The 16,880-nt window shown below is 38.8% G+C and overlaps 1 protein-coding gene across 1 annotated transcript in view; it reads left to right on the top strand.

Annotated features, from left to right (window-relative positions):
* USP24 (ubiquitin specific peptidase 24) overlaps window positions 1–16,880 on the top strand; it is a 66,150-nt gene that overhangs the window by 17,960 nt on the left and 31,310 nt on the right. Inside the window, exons 7-27 of the mRNA XM_065673268.1 lie at window positions 435–500; window positions 1,974–2,039; window positions 2,842–2,916; window positions 3,669–3,827; window positions 4,731–4,845; window positions 5,357–5,460; window positions 6,604–6,711; window positions 7,786–7,881; window positions 7,980–8,141; window positions 9,963–10,070; window positions 10,703–10,852; window positions 11,548–11,679; window positions 12,459–12,570; window positions 12,826–12,902; window positions 14,040–14,180; window positions 14,332–14,385; window positions 14,574–14,689; window positions 15,322–15,388; window positions 15,557–15,667; window positions 16,067–16,165; window positions 16,247–16,417. Of these exons, the coding sequence (XP_065529340.1) occupies window positions 435–500; window positions 1,974–2,039; window positions 2,842–2,916; window positions 3,669–3,827; window positions 4,731–4,845; window positions 5,357–5,460; window positions 6,604–6,711; window positions 7,786–7,881; window positions 7,980–8,141; window positions 9,963–10,070; window positions 10,703–10,852; window positions 11,548–11,679; window positions 12,459–12,570; window positions 12,826–12,902; window positions 14,040–14,180; window positions 14,332–14,385; window positions 14,574–14,689; window positions 15,322–15,388; window positions 15,557–15,667; window positions 16,067–16,165; window positions 16,247–16,417 (2,289 nt within the window). The remainder of the gene's footprint in view (window positions 1–434; window positions 501–1,973; window positions 2,040–2,841; window positions 2,917–3,668; window positions 3,828–4,730; window positions 4,846–5,356; window positions 5,461–6,603; window positions 6,712–7,785; window positions 7,882–7,979; window positions 8,142–9,962; window positions 10,071–10,702; window positions 10,853–11,547; window positions 11,680–12,458; window positions 12,571–12,825; window positions 12,903–14,039; window positions 14,181–14,331; window positions 14,386–14,573; window positions 14,690–15,321; window positions 15,389–15,556; window positions 15,668–16,066; window positions 16,166–16,246; window positions 16,418–16,880) is intronic.

Here is a 16,880-nt window from a genome sequence, read left to right on the forward strand (position 1 = left end):
TTCCTACTTATAGAGAAGGAGCCTTGCTAAATACATCTTGTTGGGTTGCTGCCTTCTCCCTTGAGCACCTCACCTAACACAATAGCTGTGACTAGAGGAAGCTGAGAGCTCAGCTTAGGTTGCAGTGCTGTTTCCCAGTCAAACATGCCAGGCCACTTGCTGTATGTGGTCTGGCTTTCTTCTCTATATCCATTTTTAATCAAAACAGAGTTTCTAGCTTGTTGTTTGAACTGGTACTGGGTATAACTGCATTGCATTCCCTAGTGTGCTTCTAATTCCCATGGGAACATAAAGCTTGTGTTGAATGTGATGCTTCACAGTAAAGAGTACTTGCTGGCATCCCAGGAACTGTCAATCCCGTATTTCCTATAATAGCTGATTTTAAAGTTAAGGTACTGGAGTTCACTAACATAATACTGATGATTTTATTTCAGTTTGCAGAGTTGGGTGGATTTTCAGCAATTCAGTCCAAACTGAATTCAGAAGATATTGAACTTGGGGTAAGTTAATCTTCTGTCAGAAGACTTCTGCTTTTCCATTACACATTCCTGTAGAATTAGAAAGGTCCCTTTTGGCAGTGCTCTTACCTTTGATTTGGTACCAGAGCAACACTCCCACAGAGCCCTGGAGAACTGCTGTCAGACTGGAAGTTAAATGAGGTTGTGCGTAAGAATCCTGACACAAGAGCTTTTGAGATACCGCAGAAAAGAGGAGGGGTTAGTGTACCTCTGGCTAACAGTCAGCCTTCCAGTTAGACATCAATCAGTCTAGTTTCATTGTACGTTCACCAGCTTGTCCCTGGTTTTCTGTTTAATTCGGCTGTAGCTGCATTTAGCTTGAAGTGAATTGACTTCTATCATTTATTATAGAAATCATTGTTAAAGGGAAGAAAATCCTTAGGAAGACAGACACTGCCTAATCCTGAGCAACTGTTCAAGAGCTGTGTCTAAAAACTGACTGGTTCAGCAGAGCTAAACTATTTTCGGTGACAAAGCCTAACTGGTTCATTTTTTAGCTTTCTAACCTATATTCAGGAGACTTCAAAATCTTTCAAGCTTTGAAGAGCAAGGAAGTTAAGGGAAAAGATGTCATTTAGAATTTTGTCCCACAGTATAAAATCAGTCTGCTTTCAGTCAAGTACCATTTGGTGAGAATTCAACTTCTTTTCTTGGGGTATTGATATTTGCTGCTTTATAAAGAGATAGGCTTATATGTGAGCCTGACAGCAGAATAAGGCAACTCTATTTAAGTCCTGATCCTGCAATAGGAACTTTGACTTTGTTGACCCATTAATAACTGCTTGCTTAGGGAGGAAGTCTTGGGTCAGCATCACTCAATTCAGGCCTTTGATTGCAGTGGTGCACACTCAGTTTCACAGCTCTTGATCCAGTGTGAAAAGAAGCAAATTTTGATGTTATTTATTGGCAAACAAATGCCTTTATATGTTTCATTTCTTGATGATAAATATCACTTGAAAATCATGCATGGAAAAGATTTTGACATGTATCTGACACATTTACAAAAGCTTTCTCCCACTTAATGCTTTGGGAAAGAAATCTGCTGTATGGCTTTAACCTTAAGGCTTGGATTCACACTTATTATTGCTGTAGAGAGCAACCAAAATGTGATGTGTCCTTTTCAATCTGTCTATTTCTGTGACTGAAACAGGATCAGACAGAGAAGACTGAACAGAATGATGAGAGGACCAAGATTAGTGAAAACTGGGAAGGCATTTTTTATTTCAGGCAAAGATATATAATGCATACTGCATGCCATAGAGTAAATCTGTTTCCTGAGCCATGTGTTGTTGTAAAGGACTTGCCCACCAAAATGAGTTTGTAGCAAATGACTAGAAACTGTTGTCTGAGATAAATGATACTTATTGACCTTAATTTGCCTTTTGTTATAGATCACTAGCTCTGAAAAGGTCTCCTATATGTGCACCTAAATACTTGCTGTAATTGTTTTTTCAGGCAATCTCTGCATTAGTTCAGCCATTTGGAGTTTGTGCAGAATATCTCAACTCTTCTGTAGTACAGGTAAAATGTCTTTGTTATGAGTTATCAGAGGACTGAAAATCAGTTTACAACTGTTCTGGTGTGAAACTGATGACTAATTCAAAAAGCCTTCAACTCACATTGCATGAAGTGCAAGAACCATTTTGAGCATCCTGAGGGTCATGGATAGGGAACGCCTGTAGCGTTCAGATTTATTTTCTAAGCACAGTGATCTGTAGTCATGTATCTATATCTGCAACAGTGAGAAGCTTTGCCTCTGCCATTGGTAAACTATCAATGTAAAGCATGTGGGAAAAGAATTTAGCCTGATGGGTGAATTTTGGGTTTAGTTTTAATTTTCTGATCAAGCACATGGATATGAGAGTCTACACTGGGAAACTGATAATACAGGGGGAAAAAGTCACCATGATATATTTGAACATGTAAATGTTCTCCAGGCTTCACACCTGTGCTCACTAACAAAAAGTAGTGATTTAAAAAGTGACTGAAAGGCTTTATTTGAAGGGGAGGTAGTTTAGAAGCCACTGGGAGTCAGAGAGGCATGTGCCTCTAATAACTGGTACGTTTAGAAAGCTTGATCTGTCCACCTTTTTTTGCAAACCCATATTACAGTGGTCTGAAATGGCTTCTTACTCTAATTGCTTCTTTTTCTGGACATAGCCAGCAGGATTGTTTTATGTATGTTGTAGGTGTTGCTTTCTGTCTAAGATAATTGTCACCTTTCAGCTAAGTATTTCATTTTGCTGAAGCCAGATCTTGTGGGTATTGTGATTGATTGCAGGAAACACAAAATGATTGTCATATGTTTTCTCACATTCTTTAGCCCATGTTGGATCCAGTCATTCATAAAATGATTAAGTATGTGCAGAATGTAGAAGAGAAGGACTTGAAAGACAAGGTAATATTTTATACATTAAATATTTAAGAAGAGCTTACTGTGTGTCTTGGCAATGTAGACTTGAACAATAGCTTTATTTTCGTAAGCAAAAATGCAGCCTGTTCTGAATGACACAGAACAAAATACATCTGTCCAATTCCGTTCAGTCCCCTTTTCAGTAAATACCTCATGTTATGACCCTTAAAGTATTTTACCTCTGTTACTACCAAGATGTTTTGTTGGTCCACTTCTGCAGCAAGCTGAATGCTCACTTCTCTAACAGATTTGAAGATGCTTACTATCTTGCAGTCTGTCTTATGCACACAAGCTAAAAGACTTTGACTGTTACATTAGCTGTTTGCTTCTGAGAATTCAATAACTGCTGGTATTTTATGTCCATGTAACTTGTGACCACTTCCTGTATTATTCTGAATTTGGCATTCAGGTCTGTTAAGTTTTTAAGTTCTGACTTTTTACTTAGACTTTAATTGTTAATTGTAAATTGTAAAGTATGTATAGTGGTGTAACTACATAGGAGCAATTTAGTGTACCAAATCTGCAGCAAGAAAGTCCAATTTAACCAAAGCTTTTGTTGTCTTAAGGTTTCTAGTGTACGAGTTATACTTTCAGATGTACATGGTACTGCATTTCATAGAATTAAACAGTCTGCATGGAGTCATTAAACCTCCTCTTTGTCAATCGTAGAAGTCTGAAACAGAATAGCAAAAATAGCAGTGCCTCTATTTGTCCTTTTTGTGTTTTGTTTTAAATAGAGACTAGTCAGTATCCCTGAGCTCTTGTCTGGTATCAAACTGCTGTGTATGCGCTTCCAACCCGATTTGGTAACGGCGGTAGATGACTTACGGCTGGACATTCTGTTGCGCATGCTAAAATCTCCTCACTTCAGTGCAAAAATGAATTCCCTCAAAGAAGTAGGTTTGCTTTTTTGGGGGGGGTGTGTCTGTGCATGTGTGAGGTGGGGTGGGTTGTTAAGAAGCCATTGAAACCGCAACCCTAAAAAATGAAATGGTACATGAACACTGTAGGAGCACCTAGGAGCTGGGGTTTACGGACCAGAGCTCTTTGTGCTAAAATCTTATATCAAAGTAGAAGAAAACAGTTTCTTTTTGATGGTAGTTGTGGTTTAAGTATAGTGTTGCTCATTCATCTCTTCCTTCAAGAATTTGTATAATTGCATTGTCCCCACAAAAAAATGCATTGGTTTAGTGTGCAGCCATTGTAAGGCATTTTAGAGTCCCTCTTTTGTGCTTTTATTTATGGGAAAACTGAGATGTTAAACCTCATTGCTGTTTGATTCTTAGTCATAAATGCTGTGTATCCTTGGTGAAGTTCTAAAAGTGCAGCTTTTGAAGGCTTTAGCAGAAATGCACTCTTTCTCCCTGGAGTGAGGAGCCTGTATTGGATAAAAAAATAGGACACTGATTTGAGTAAGAAGCAGAAGCCTGAAATAACCTACTTCTGGTGTATCTGTAGAACTATACCTTGCAGACATACACCTTTTCTGTGTCAGAATGTGAATAAGAATCTGCTGCATCAGAGGCTGATGACAAGGAGGTGTTTCTGGGTAGGAGTTTGTGTTTAAACAGCTTATTAGAAAACAAATCCAAACACACACACACACACACACAAGGTAAAAAACCCAAAACACGCAATAAGACACCAACCAACCAGAAAAGCTCAAACACCTTCTGTGCTCAAAATATGGCAGGATTCACACTTAAGCTTCACAGTGAGCCTTTTGAATAGGTATCCTTGTGTGCATATGGAACACCTGTGGGAATCATTGTTAGAATCTCCCATTTTGCAATTTCTAGGTAACAAAATTAATAGAAGACAGCACTGTATCCAAGTCAGTGAAGAATGCGATAGATACAGACCGGTTACTAAACTGGCTGGTAGAAAACTCTGTCCTGTCCATTGCTCTAGAAGGTAAGCACTTTCACAGAGACTTTCGGCATGAGCTTTGAGTGTATTTAACAATTTCATCTGTCCCTTTCAGTGCATCTTAATTAACAAAGGAGTTGAAGGGTTTTGTCGTCTTCAGGTTGGAGTAAGGAAAACCCTGCAAATTCTGCTACTATCATCTAGTCCTCTATTTGACATCTGCAGATGTCTTCTGCTGTACCTGGGGGTTTTGTTCTCAGTTTATCTTTGTATATTGTTAGGCTCTAGGAAATAGAGGGCTTTTTTTTCCAAGTACTAATGTCCTGTAGGTGTGAACTGCTATGGATGTATGAAGTGAGACAAAATAAAAATAGACGGAGCCTTGTTCTTTTTCTTTGGACGGATAAATTTCTTTGTAACAGTGGGGAGAGAATTTTCCAGTGGAGGTAGAGCTTTGTTCTTCTCCCTTTTAAAATAACTTGTTTATTTTTAGGCTTTTAATGACTCTAATACTGTTTTAAATCTATTAACTTAGTTACCTTTCTTTGTTTCATAGGTAATATAGACCAAGCACAATACTGTGATCGTATAAAGGGAATTATTGAACTGCTGGGCAGTAAATTATCTCTAGATGAGCTCACTAAAATCTGGAGAATTCAGGTGAGCAACCAAGACTAGACAGGTGTTTTTAGGCTGTCTTACAAAAGCAAACATTCTAATAGTGGGATTTTTTTAGCTGGTAATATATGCATCTACTGCAAAGTGGAGGTGTTGAGATGTTAACAGTATAATTAATGGAAAGGCTTTCTTCTTCTTCCTTTACCATTTAAAATCAAGTGTTCTGACAATTTCTTGTAATACAGCTGTTAAATCTTACAATGAAGTTCAGTTCTTTGCAACAAGTGTTAAAGGGCTGTGGAAATATTTGATTGAAATAAGATGCTTCCAGCCTGAAACAGGTGATAGAGTGTTTGTCTAGACCAAAGACCATGCCTAAGGATGTTAATTTTTATGACTGGAGGTATGCATTTGAATGCAACTCACAGTGTGACTTTAAAGAGTAGGCTCACGAATTCCTGTTTAACTCCCTGTACATACATAGAATTGACTGACAAGTCATCTTTTCGTATTCACTTTATGTGTATTCAACTTACTGCTGTGTAGGAAAGGTGGTTTGACTACTTAATGCAAACACCACATGGAAATTTTTGACCAGAGCCATAATGTGCTGCAGGAAATGGTTTTCTTCTCTGTGCAAATGTTGAAGTTTTAGACTAAACTCACTTGACTCTGTCAGATCTGTGGTATATGCAGGCATGGTAGCAAGTTTTGCAAGCTTGGTAGAGCTGAAGTATAATTCTAGCTCACTTTTGTTCTTCTGGCTGTTGTTACCATGGTGCTCCCATCAGTGTGGGAGGAGATTTTGTATTGCTTGCTTTTGAGTAAAGCTTTAAAGAGTGTCGGAGATGGAGCACCCCACACATGAACTTAACCAAGAAATAAAAATGGTCATATCTGTGTTCCTGGCACCACATCTTGCAGTGGTGTGTGCCACTGCAGCATCTTCAATCTGCTGTAATAATGGCTGATTAACGTGGTCTTTCTGCTTTAGAATTACTTCCAAAGATGTCTCTTGTCAGTGAAATGGGGAGCAGAGACGGTTACTCTTACCTTGTGTTTCTAACATGTCATAACCTGTCTTTGTCATTAGTGTGAATAGCAGGGTAATGCTTACATGAAGATTTTTCTTGATCTCATTTGAAATAAAGACCTCCTTTCTTGTGTTTTCTTTCCTTTTTTCAGTCAGGACAATCCTCCACTGTGATAGAAAACATACATACCATTATTGCTGCAGCTGCTGTGAAGTTTAGCTCTGATCAGCTCAACCATTTATTTGTTCTAATCCAAAAGGTAAGTTTTCACATGAATTTTTTCAATTCCCTCCTTAGGGAATTCAATTCCCATAGGAAAGGAATTGATAAGATGTACTTTTGCATCCAGCCTACCAAGAGGCAAATGCCTTCAATACATTTACATTTTCTATATAAATATAAAATTGGCTATAAAAAATAACACTTTTAATACTGAGGTTTTTGTGTGTTAACCTGAAGTCTGATCTGCTACTGTATTGCTGATTGACTTAGATTTTAAGTATGTTGTTGTTAGAGTTTAATCCCAGCTGGCAACTAAGTACCATGCAGCTGCTTGCTCACCACCCTGTGGAGGGATGGGGAGGAGAACTGGAAAAAGGTAAAACCCATAGGTTGAGATAAGAACAGTTTAAAAGGTAAAATATAACTGTTTAATAATAGTAATGAAAAGAGAGACAACAGAGAGAGAAATAAAACCCAAGACAGACAAGTGATGTACAACACAATTTACTAACCTCCCACTGACCAATGCCCAGCCAGTCCCTGAGCAGCAATCAGCTCCTCCCGGCCAACTCCCCCTGGTTTATATATTGAGCATAATGTTCTATGGGATAGAATATCCCTTTGGCTTATTCAGGTCAGCTGTGCTGGCTGTGCTCCCTCCTGGCCTCTTGTCCTCCTCCTTGCTGGCAGAACATGAGAGCCTGAAAAGGTCTTGACTTAGAGTAAGAATTACTGAGCAACAGCTAAAACATTGGTTTGTTATCAGCTTTGTTCTCAAACTGAAGCCAAAACACAGCTACTAGGAAGAAAATTAACTCTATCCCAGCCAAAACCAGGACACTTTATATAGACAGTGCTAAGGTACTTAAAGTGAGGTTTTATTATTATATTTAATCTCATATAGTTTAGATTTGAAAAAAAAAAATCGTAGGGCAAATAAATAAATACTGTAGCTCCCAGTAACAAAGCTAAGGAAATATGCCTGGTGGAGACATTCTTGGTTGCATTTTGATTTTCCTGCAGTAAAACAATTGTAGATTATCTTTTTGTGGGGCAGCAGACAAACAGTGCTTGCTGCTTTAACAGTGAATATTATTTCTTTGCTATACAGAGCTGGGAAACAGAGAGTGATAGAGTGCGGCAGAAGCTGTTGAGCTTGATAGGACGCATCGGTCGAGAAGCACGGGTGGAGACGACCACTGGAAAGGCATGTGAATGTTCTTTGGGGTCTTTCTTTATTAAATGTCAGGTTGCTGGACTCTGCTTCCTAGGTCCTGATGACTAGTCTTGCACTTCTTCCTCTAGGTGCTGGAGGTGCTTTGGGAGCTGGCTCATCTTCCAACATTACCATGTAGTCTTATTCAGCAAGCTTTGGAGGAACATCTGACAATCCTCAGTGATGCCTATGCAGTGAAAGAGGCAATCAAAAGAAGCTACATCATCAAATGCATAGAGGATATTAAGAGGGTTGGTTTATTATTTATCTTTTCCAAACTGAAAAGTTATCTAGCCTTGATGTTGCCCTTCCTTTCAAGATGCTCAAATTGCGTGTCCCATCTGTAAGTTCTTACCTTGGGGAGTCCACAAGAGGGGTAGGCTTTGTGTGAGCCCGTTTGTTGACCATGAGACTCAAAGTAAGTCTCTTGCCTTTGTTTTAAGCAAATTTTCAGCACAAGGAGTGATCAGTTTATGGGGAACTACCAGGATGGGCCCAAGGTTAGAATTTGCAAATGGAACCACTATAAAGGTATGTCAGTATTTTAAATGTCCCTTTCATGTGAAAACCTAGATTAGTTCTCTTTGAGCATGTGTTCTGGCATGACCATTAAGTCTCAAAATACAAATTGATACTTAAATCCTAAGAGTTTTGTATTTTAATAAATATTTTAATAAAATACTTAAACTCTTTTCAGCTAACATAAAGAAGCCACTCCCGCAGCTGCCTGTGCTAAGATGTTTCCTGGCAGCAGCAGCAGAGATGTGCATGGCTTAAAAGACTGCATATATTCTCTCCTGCACTGCAGGCAGTTTTTCTTGAGGTCTGCAGGAATGCTCCTGTCTTTTTTTCAGTCTGAAGAATACTGTAAATAAAGAAAAAGGCTTGTTCTTTTTTCATCCTTTTTTTTTTTTTCCATGATAAATCAGGTTTTGTCTGTGTTGCAGCATATGTAGAGGATTTTGGTTGTTCCGGAAGCAAAGTTTGTTGCTTCTTGATATTGATCACAGTTTTTTGTGTGTTTGTGTTTATGAATATGGATTTCAAACTTTGGGTTCTCAATGTCTGTGAAACTTGCAGTTTTTTGTTTTGGATCTTCTCTTGTGCTTTCCTGTTCTTGCATTCTTTTTAATTACATTCTGGCAAGGGCCTTTGTAGAGGTGCTGAGGTGGGAAACACTAAGGGAAAGCTGTAATTGTAAGCTAGAAGGGATTGGGGTAACCATACAGCAGACTTTTAAAAATACATCCTTTTTTTTATTGCCTTTTATTAGGGGAAATGAAGGCATAAACTGGGAGGGAATGTAATATTAAGTCAGCATTCTCAAATACATGAGGGAGTCTTCAGTAGAGACCAGGTTACTTTAATCTCTCTGAGTGTGCAGGTGGTAGTGGTTGTTGTCAGTGTTTAAACCAGACATCACTTCTCTGAATAAGCAACCTCAGTACTGGTTTGTGTGGTCAAACTTTACAGAAAATGAAGCCTCCCAGAAAAGTGATGAGCAGTTCTAACAATGAGGTAGGAGGGTAATTCTTCGCAGGATCTCTTTTAAAATGCAGCTAAAGTATCCCTTGCTTCCTATCAGGCTTCTTGCAGCACCAATCAGAAGTTTCTTCTTGTCTCTCAACCCTCAGTAGTATTTCACGTTGTTTCTTCTGTTGTTTCAGCAATAAGTAACATCATTTGACTGGATTTACCCTTCTATGCCCTAACAGGCCTGCTTCATCTCCTGTAATTAAGGAAGGTGGTGGTTATCTCTCCGTGGTGCAACCTTTTGTCTGCTTAATTTGCATGTTCCCTAGCAAGGAGGTGGTACTTTGGGCTTAATAATAAGGACAGCAAAATGGCATATATGTGTCAAAGGATTTCTTGTAGTAAGTGAAGAAGGGCACCTTGAGTGTGTTCAGAAAGGGACCAGGAACAAGTAACTGAAGCCTTCAGAGCTAGTAGATGTTGTTTTGAAACAGTAGTATCAATAGACATCATTAGGCTTCTAGGAGTCTTAAGAGGAAAGTTAAACTGTTGCTGAGCGTGTACACATGTGTAATTGTTTTTACCTTTCCTACTACTAGTCATCCCAGCACAATAATCCTCAGTTTGTATGGGTGGTGCCAGCATTACGTCAGCTCCATGAAATCACACGTTCATTTATTAAGCAAACTTACCAAAAGCAAGACAAGGTAAGAATATGATGCTGAGATGATTTTTGAAGCCCTTGTTATGTCTGTGTGGCTTTGCTTCTGTAGAATGTGGAAGCAGAATTTAGAAACTAGTTAAGGGGGGGGAATCAACAGACTAAACCATACTTTGATAAGTAGAGTTTAGTGATGTAGCATAAACTGTTCAAGTAGAGATGCCGTATGGTGTGCCATCCATTTGTTTGTGCATGTATACATATGTATAAATCTGTTTGCTGCGTCAGGACTAATTCATTGTATTCTCAGCTTCCTGTAGAATAATTAACATGCTGTTAAGAAATGAACAGTGGCTAATGTTTAGACCAGCTGCTTTGTAATTGAATTGACATTGACTATTAGAAAAGGGACTAAAGTACCAGCAAGTCACATGTGCTGCACAGTGGCTGAGCAGAGGGGTGGGGCTTTGCCATCTGCAGCACGTGTGTTTCAGCACATCCTGAAAACACGAATGTAGGGGGGCTTTGGATGCTTGGGTGGGATACAGCTGACTGGCGAGGGGGGGAACATTATTCCTTCCAATAACACATGTGCCTGTTTACCTGTTTTCTTTAAAACCTCTCAATGTTATGTTTTGATTTGTGGTTTTTTTGGTTGGTTTTTTTTTTTTTGCCAAGAGCATTATTCAAGATTTAAAGAAAAACTTTGAAATAGTGAAGCTGGTGACAGGAAGCTTAATATCATGCCACCGTTTGGCTGCATCTGTGGCAGGTCCAGGAGGGCTTGTTGGAGCAACATTAGTGGATGGCCGATACACGTACCGGGAGGTACTGAACCCTGGATTTCTTACTACCTTATGTTTTGAAGCCATGATATAGTCTGTCACTGGCTAAGTTGTATAAGATTAGGTGATGTTTCATTTTGGAATTCACTGGTATGTATGTTATCTCTGAGTAATTAACACTGGTTTTTAGTTACAGTTCTGATACTTACTATTGGGGCTTGATGTAGCCTTCTTATATTATAGAACAAGGGTGGGCAAACATCACAATCCAAATTTCTTAGCAAAGTCTTTAACTGGTCAAGAGCTGAATCTCCTCACCCCAGGGCTTTCTGTCTCCAAGCTTGTGCAGCTTCCACCTTCTAGTTCAACTACCCTTCTAGAGACTATACCCTTGAATTTGGTGTGAAGCTCTTGAAACAGATTTGCTAGTTAGGAAACGGAAGTCACATGGTACTAGCTTATTGCTAGCTGTGATTTAGTAACTAGTATCAAATAATGTCAATATCAGGAAATTAATAGCAAATCCAAGGGGATTTATGCTCCTTTTTAGAAAGGTAATAAAAAAGAAGTAACACTTAAAATTGTATAAAATAGAAATAAAACTGCAGTAGCAATTTCTGTTTTCCAGGCTTTGCAAAGTGTACTGTTGTTTGACAGCTAAGCTTGCTAAAAAGAATGCTCAGAGTTCTTGTTTCAGGGAAAAGTCTTAAGCTTGAGTTTTTGTTTTTCCTTTCTCAGTATTTGGAAGCACATCTAAAATTTTTGGCATTTTTTCTGCAAGAAGCCACCCTTTACTTGGGCTGGAATCGTGCCAGGGAGATCTGGGAGTGCCTTGTAACTGGCCAGGATGTTTGTGAGTTAGATCGAGAGGTAAGAAATACTTGAGAAGTTGGTATCTGTGGTTGCAGAGTGGATCTTAATGGGTCAGGAATAACACGTGTGTTTGTTGAGACATGTCAGACACAAGTAGTAAGCACTAATAATGCATTTTATATTCTTCATGAAAGCTAATGGAACCACTGTTACACGTTCACTTATGATTAGGATGCTTTTTTAACATTAAATGTGACTGAGGGAGGAATGTTGGCCAGGAGACTAGTTGTAGGTTTATGGATACTGGTTTGAAAAGGGGTATGTGTAATTCTGCAGTCATAAGAGACATTTAGCATTGTTTGGGTGAAAGATGAGTATGATTGTAGTGACAGGATAAGAGGTAATATGTTCAAACTTTAACAGGGGCAGTTCAGGTTAGATATAGGGAAGAAGCTCTTTACTGCGAGGGTGGTGAGGCACTGGAATGGGTTGCCCAGGGAAGCTGTGAATGCTCCATCCCTGCCAGTGTTGGACAGAGCCTAGGGTGAGATGGTTTAGTGTGAGGTGTCCCTGCCCATGGCAGGGGGGTTGGAACTGGATGATCTTAAGGCCCTTTCCAACCCAGACCATTCTATGATTCTGTGAAGTACCCTAACACTGCAGTACAGCCTGTATAACGTGAGGTTACTGGGAGATTAGATTTGGAACTTCTTGCTGTGGATAAAATTTCTGTAAGTTAAGTTACTGTAATAGCTGATACAGTTTGCCAATGCTGTACAGAACTAAAGTACTTGCCATGACAATGGGGTAAAAATACATCCGCCTTTCTTTCACAGATGTGCTTTGAGTGGTTTACAAAAGGACAGCATGATCTAGAGAGTGATGTACAGCAACAGCTCTTCAAAGAGAAAATTCTTAAACTGGAGTCATATGAAATTACTATGAATGGTAAGAAAATGGCTTCTGTCAACAGATTTGGTTTTGAAATATATACCAGGTATTTGCTTTCTGAGCCTTTAAGTTAAATACATAACCAGTTCTATAATTCAGGGTAAGAAAGGGGCCTATTTCCATCATTTTGAGTTCTAATAGCTGCAGGTGAAAAGGTCATCTCCTGTACTTGGTATCTTCGGTTTTTTGTCAGAAAAGCATAGGAACTTAGCCTGACCTGAATAAAAACCTTGCACCTTTTTCCACTTTCAGGTTTTAGTTTATTTAAGACTTTCTTTGAAAATGTGAACCTGTGTGACCATCGACTGAAGAGGCAAGGAACTCAGTTGGTGAGTGTTCTGGCAAGTTCGTTCTTGTATACTACCTGTGGCATCTTGGGGATGGGAGGAAGTGAGACAAGGATTCTTTAGCAGCCGTTTGACATGATCATGTTTGTATTAATATCAAGGTCATCATTCTAGTATTGACACTGTGAAATTCTGAAGCTTTAAACTCCACAATTTTGACAATTAAAATTCAGCAATTGATAGCTGGAAGCTGACATGTATCTTCTAAAACTTTGCAGGAGGAATAGGTGGATATTAATACCTTTATATATTAACAATCAGGAATTCTATCACACATTTTTTACTTGTCCCTCGCAGGGAAATATTCCTTTCTCTCCTTTATTTAGTCTTTTTAATTATTATTTTTCTTCTTTACAAGAGATTTAGGCTTAGAATCACAGAATGGTTTGGATTGGAAAGGACTTTATCTAGTTCCAACCCCCTGCCATGGGCAGGGACATCTCACCCTAGGCCATGTTGCCCAAGGCTTTGTCCAACCTGGCCTTGAACACTGCCAGGGATGGAACATACACCACTTCTCTGGACAACCCATTCCAGTGCCTGACCACCCTCAACAGTAAAGAACTTCTTCGTTATATCCAACTATGTATCATATTCAAGTTCCAACCTACACTAATTTTTAACTCTACGATCTTTAAATGTTACCATTAAATTAATGGCTGTATGTTAAGTAGTTTTCCATAGGCATTTTAGATCTTTATCACAGAAACCTAATTTGAAATGCGTAATTTTTTGCCAAGTATCATAGTAGGTTTCGTGATGGTTTATTATGTGGTTAGTTACCGTGTTGACCTTTGTGAAACAAATTCCATTCCCAATTAAATTTTTCCATGTGTTTGAGGTCTTTTATTTTTTAGTTGGCTTGACAGAGTACTGTTTGGAACTTGTTTATCCACCTGCAATCAAACGATTTTTTTCTAGTGTAAGTGTACAAATACGCAGCTATTGATTTCCCTTCACACTGTGCCAAAGCTTGGCAGCATGTTGGAAAAGAAGATTATAAAGATTCAGTCAAAAGGTGCTTTTCTGACAGATGGAAGACTTGTTTTGTTCCTGGGGTTCAACTCACCATTGTTTGAGAAATCCACTTGTGTTTTGTTGTTGTTCTTCCTTGCATAGAGTGTGGAAAAACTGGAATTAATAGGAATGGATTTCATTTGGAAAATTGCAATGGAGTCACCTGATGAAGAAATTGCCAATGAAGCTATTCAATTGATAATAAATTACAGCTATATCAATCTAACTCCTAGATTGAAAAAGGTAGGCATGTATTTGTACGTGAAGTGCTTTGGTGTTCATAGAGTCTTGATACTCTGCATGCTAAAATGTGTGATTTGTTGGATTCTTTCTGTTTAAGTAATTCCCATCATCTTGGTTTAACTTCTAATTCATTTGTATGTTTTATCTTTAGGATTCAGTATCACTGCACAAGAAATTCATTGCTGATTGCTACACACGATTAGAGGTAAAGGACACATTTTAATTGCTCTTGTACCTGCATCCTTTTTCAGTTTTGTATCTTAGAATAATTGACTATGATAAACCTACTTAAACAAAAACATTATTTCTGTAGATACTTCTTGTTCTCTTAGCTCTGCAGGACATGCTTATCATCCATGTAAACCAGCATTTACACTCTGCTTTGTATTCTAGGCAGCCAGCTCTGCACTTGGAGGTCCAACATTAACACATGCTGTTACAAGAGCTACAAAAATGCTTACAGCAACTGCTATGCCTACGGTAGCAACATCAGTTCAGTCTCCTTACAGGTAAGTGTGCCTTTAAAAGAATAAATACAGCAGTAGACATTTGCTTCCAGCTGCTTCCCACATGATTTTGAGGGCTAATTAAAAGTCTCAGTATTGGTGGTTGTATATTCTGGTGGTTTCTCAGCTGAATATTCCAATTATAGTGCAGTTTAAGTTCCAAAGAGACTTTGAAAAACCGGTTTTTAACAGAAATAATAAAAAAAAAGCCAACACTTCCCCCTTCAATCTGCCAAAACCCAAACCACAAAACCCCTCATAAACTATTACCAGCCAGCCTATTAGTCATACAATATTTCTGGGGCAGAAGGGTTTGGTTTTGTTTGGGTTGTTCTAACTGGGAAAGAAAAGGATGGTTTTTACTCCTCTAGCTCTAATGAATACCTAAATGTGTGTAGCTTAAGTAGATGAGCACAGGGTGGGACCTTAAGAAATATGAAGCTTCTTCTGAAGCTGGCTACTTTTCAAGCAGTATAACACAAGCTTCTCGGCCTGTTTTCCTAGTTAGTTTCAACTGAATTAACTCCAATTTTAAGGAGTTACATTTGGAAAGAGCTAGTTCATGGTAGTTATCTGTGGGTGCTGAAAATGAATTTCTGAGACAGGTTATGCTTGTTTTCAATGTTTGTCTCTAGGTCAACTAAACTTGTAATAATTGAGAGGCTGCTGCTGTTGGCAGAGCGTTACGTGATAACAATAGAGGTAAGATACAGTGTTTCTTACTAGGCAAGGCTAAAAACATAATTTCTAGTATTAAAACCAATAAAAGTTACTTAAACCTATGCATCTCTGGTAACTTTGCTACATACCATCATAGAAATGTCTTTGTTTTCAAGGGTGATATTTATTGTCAACCTTTTCTTCCTGTAGGACCTTTACTCTGTTCCCCGAACTATTCTACCTCATGGTGCTTCTTTCCATGGACATCTTTTAACACTTAATGTTACGTATGAATCTACCAAAGATACCTTCACCATAGAGGTATGTGTGCACAGGTTACGTGTGTTATGTGTGCAGTGTGGATCATGTAGCTACTCTTTGGGTTTTGGGTGCTTGGATTGAACAGACAAAGCTGGCTTGAGGGACTTGGTGAACTTGAAAACTCTTTGAAAATGTTAAGAGTCTGTATAATGCTACTGTAACAGAAGTGTCTGTAGACTGAATGTATTTTGATCAGCATGCTGGGTTGGGAAAAAGAATTTGTTTGCTTGCTGTCAGTGATGGGCATTTCTACTGCTGTCCTACCCTGTCAGCCTCTCTTGTGGACAGTACCTTTACCACCCTGTGCAGAGGATCAGGAAGGCTTTAATGGAAGATTTTTTTCTCTTGGAATTTAGTGCTTGAGCAGATTTCCTGAACTAGTGCTATTTCATTTTCCAGGCACATAGCAATGAAACTGTAGGGAGCGTCAGGTGGAAGATAGCAAAGATGCTGAATTCACCTGTGGATAATATACAGATATTTGCCAATGACAGCCTGGTATGTGAACTACAAACAATTCTCCTTCTTTATGAAATCGAGTTTCTCTTCCAGAACTAAAAAATAAATGTTTTCTTGCAGCTAACTGTAAACAAAGATCAAAAACTACTACACCAACTGGGTTTCTCTGATGAGCAAGTCCTTACAGTAAAAACGTCAGGAAGCGGGACTCCATCAGGGAGCTCTGCAGATTCCTCAGCCAGTTCCAGCAACACCAGCAGTGTGTTTAGCTCATCCTATGCAATGGAACAGGTACAGTGTAATAGCCCGAAACCTTCCCTTAGATTTTTCCTGGAGGGAGGGTAGTTGGGGAAGACACAGCTGGGGTGGAAGACTTAGAGACTTAGCTGTTCATATCAGCTTCAGTATCCAATCTTCAGTAGTCTTGTTCTGCTTTCAAACTGCAATTGAAACAAAGCCTTTAAATACACATTTGCCTTATGCATGCAGATTGGATTTTGTAACGTATTCTGTCACCTTTTGTAGCTTGTTTGGTGTTACTCATTTCTGCAGGGTCTTTTAAACAATCAAGACCCATATGATTGAACTTTGAGATTGTGTATTTGTCTAGGGGAGAGATTTCCACTATTACTAAAGCTGCCGTATGAAAATAAACCAGGAAGGATCAGCTAGTATGTCTAGAAAGCAGCTGGGATTTCTAAAGGCCGGGTTGGCCTCTGGGTTAATTGCTTGAGTGAAGAGCTCTCTTAAAATT

This window comes from Lathamus discolor, chromosome 3 (assembly GCF_037157495.1).
Source record: "Lathamus discolor isolate bLatDis1 chromosome 3, bLatDis1.hap1, whole genome shotgun sequence".
In the NCBI taxonomy this organism is placed as follows: Eukaryota; Metazoa; Chordata; class Aves; order Psittaciformes; family Psittacidae; genus Lathamus; species Lathamus discolor.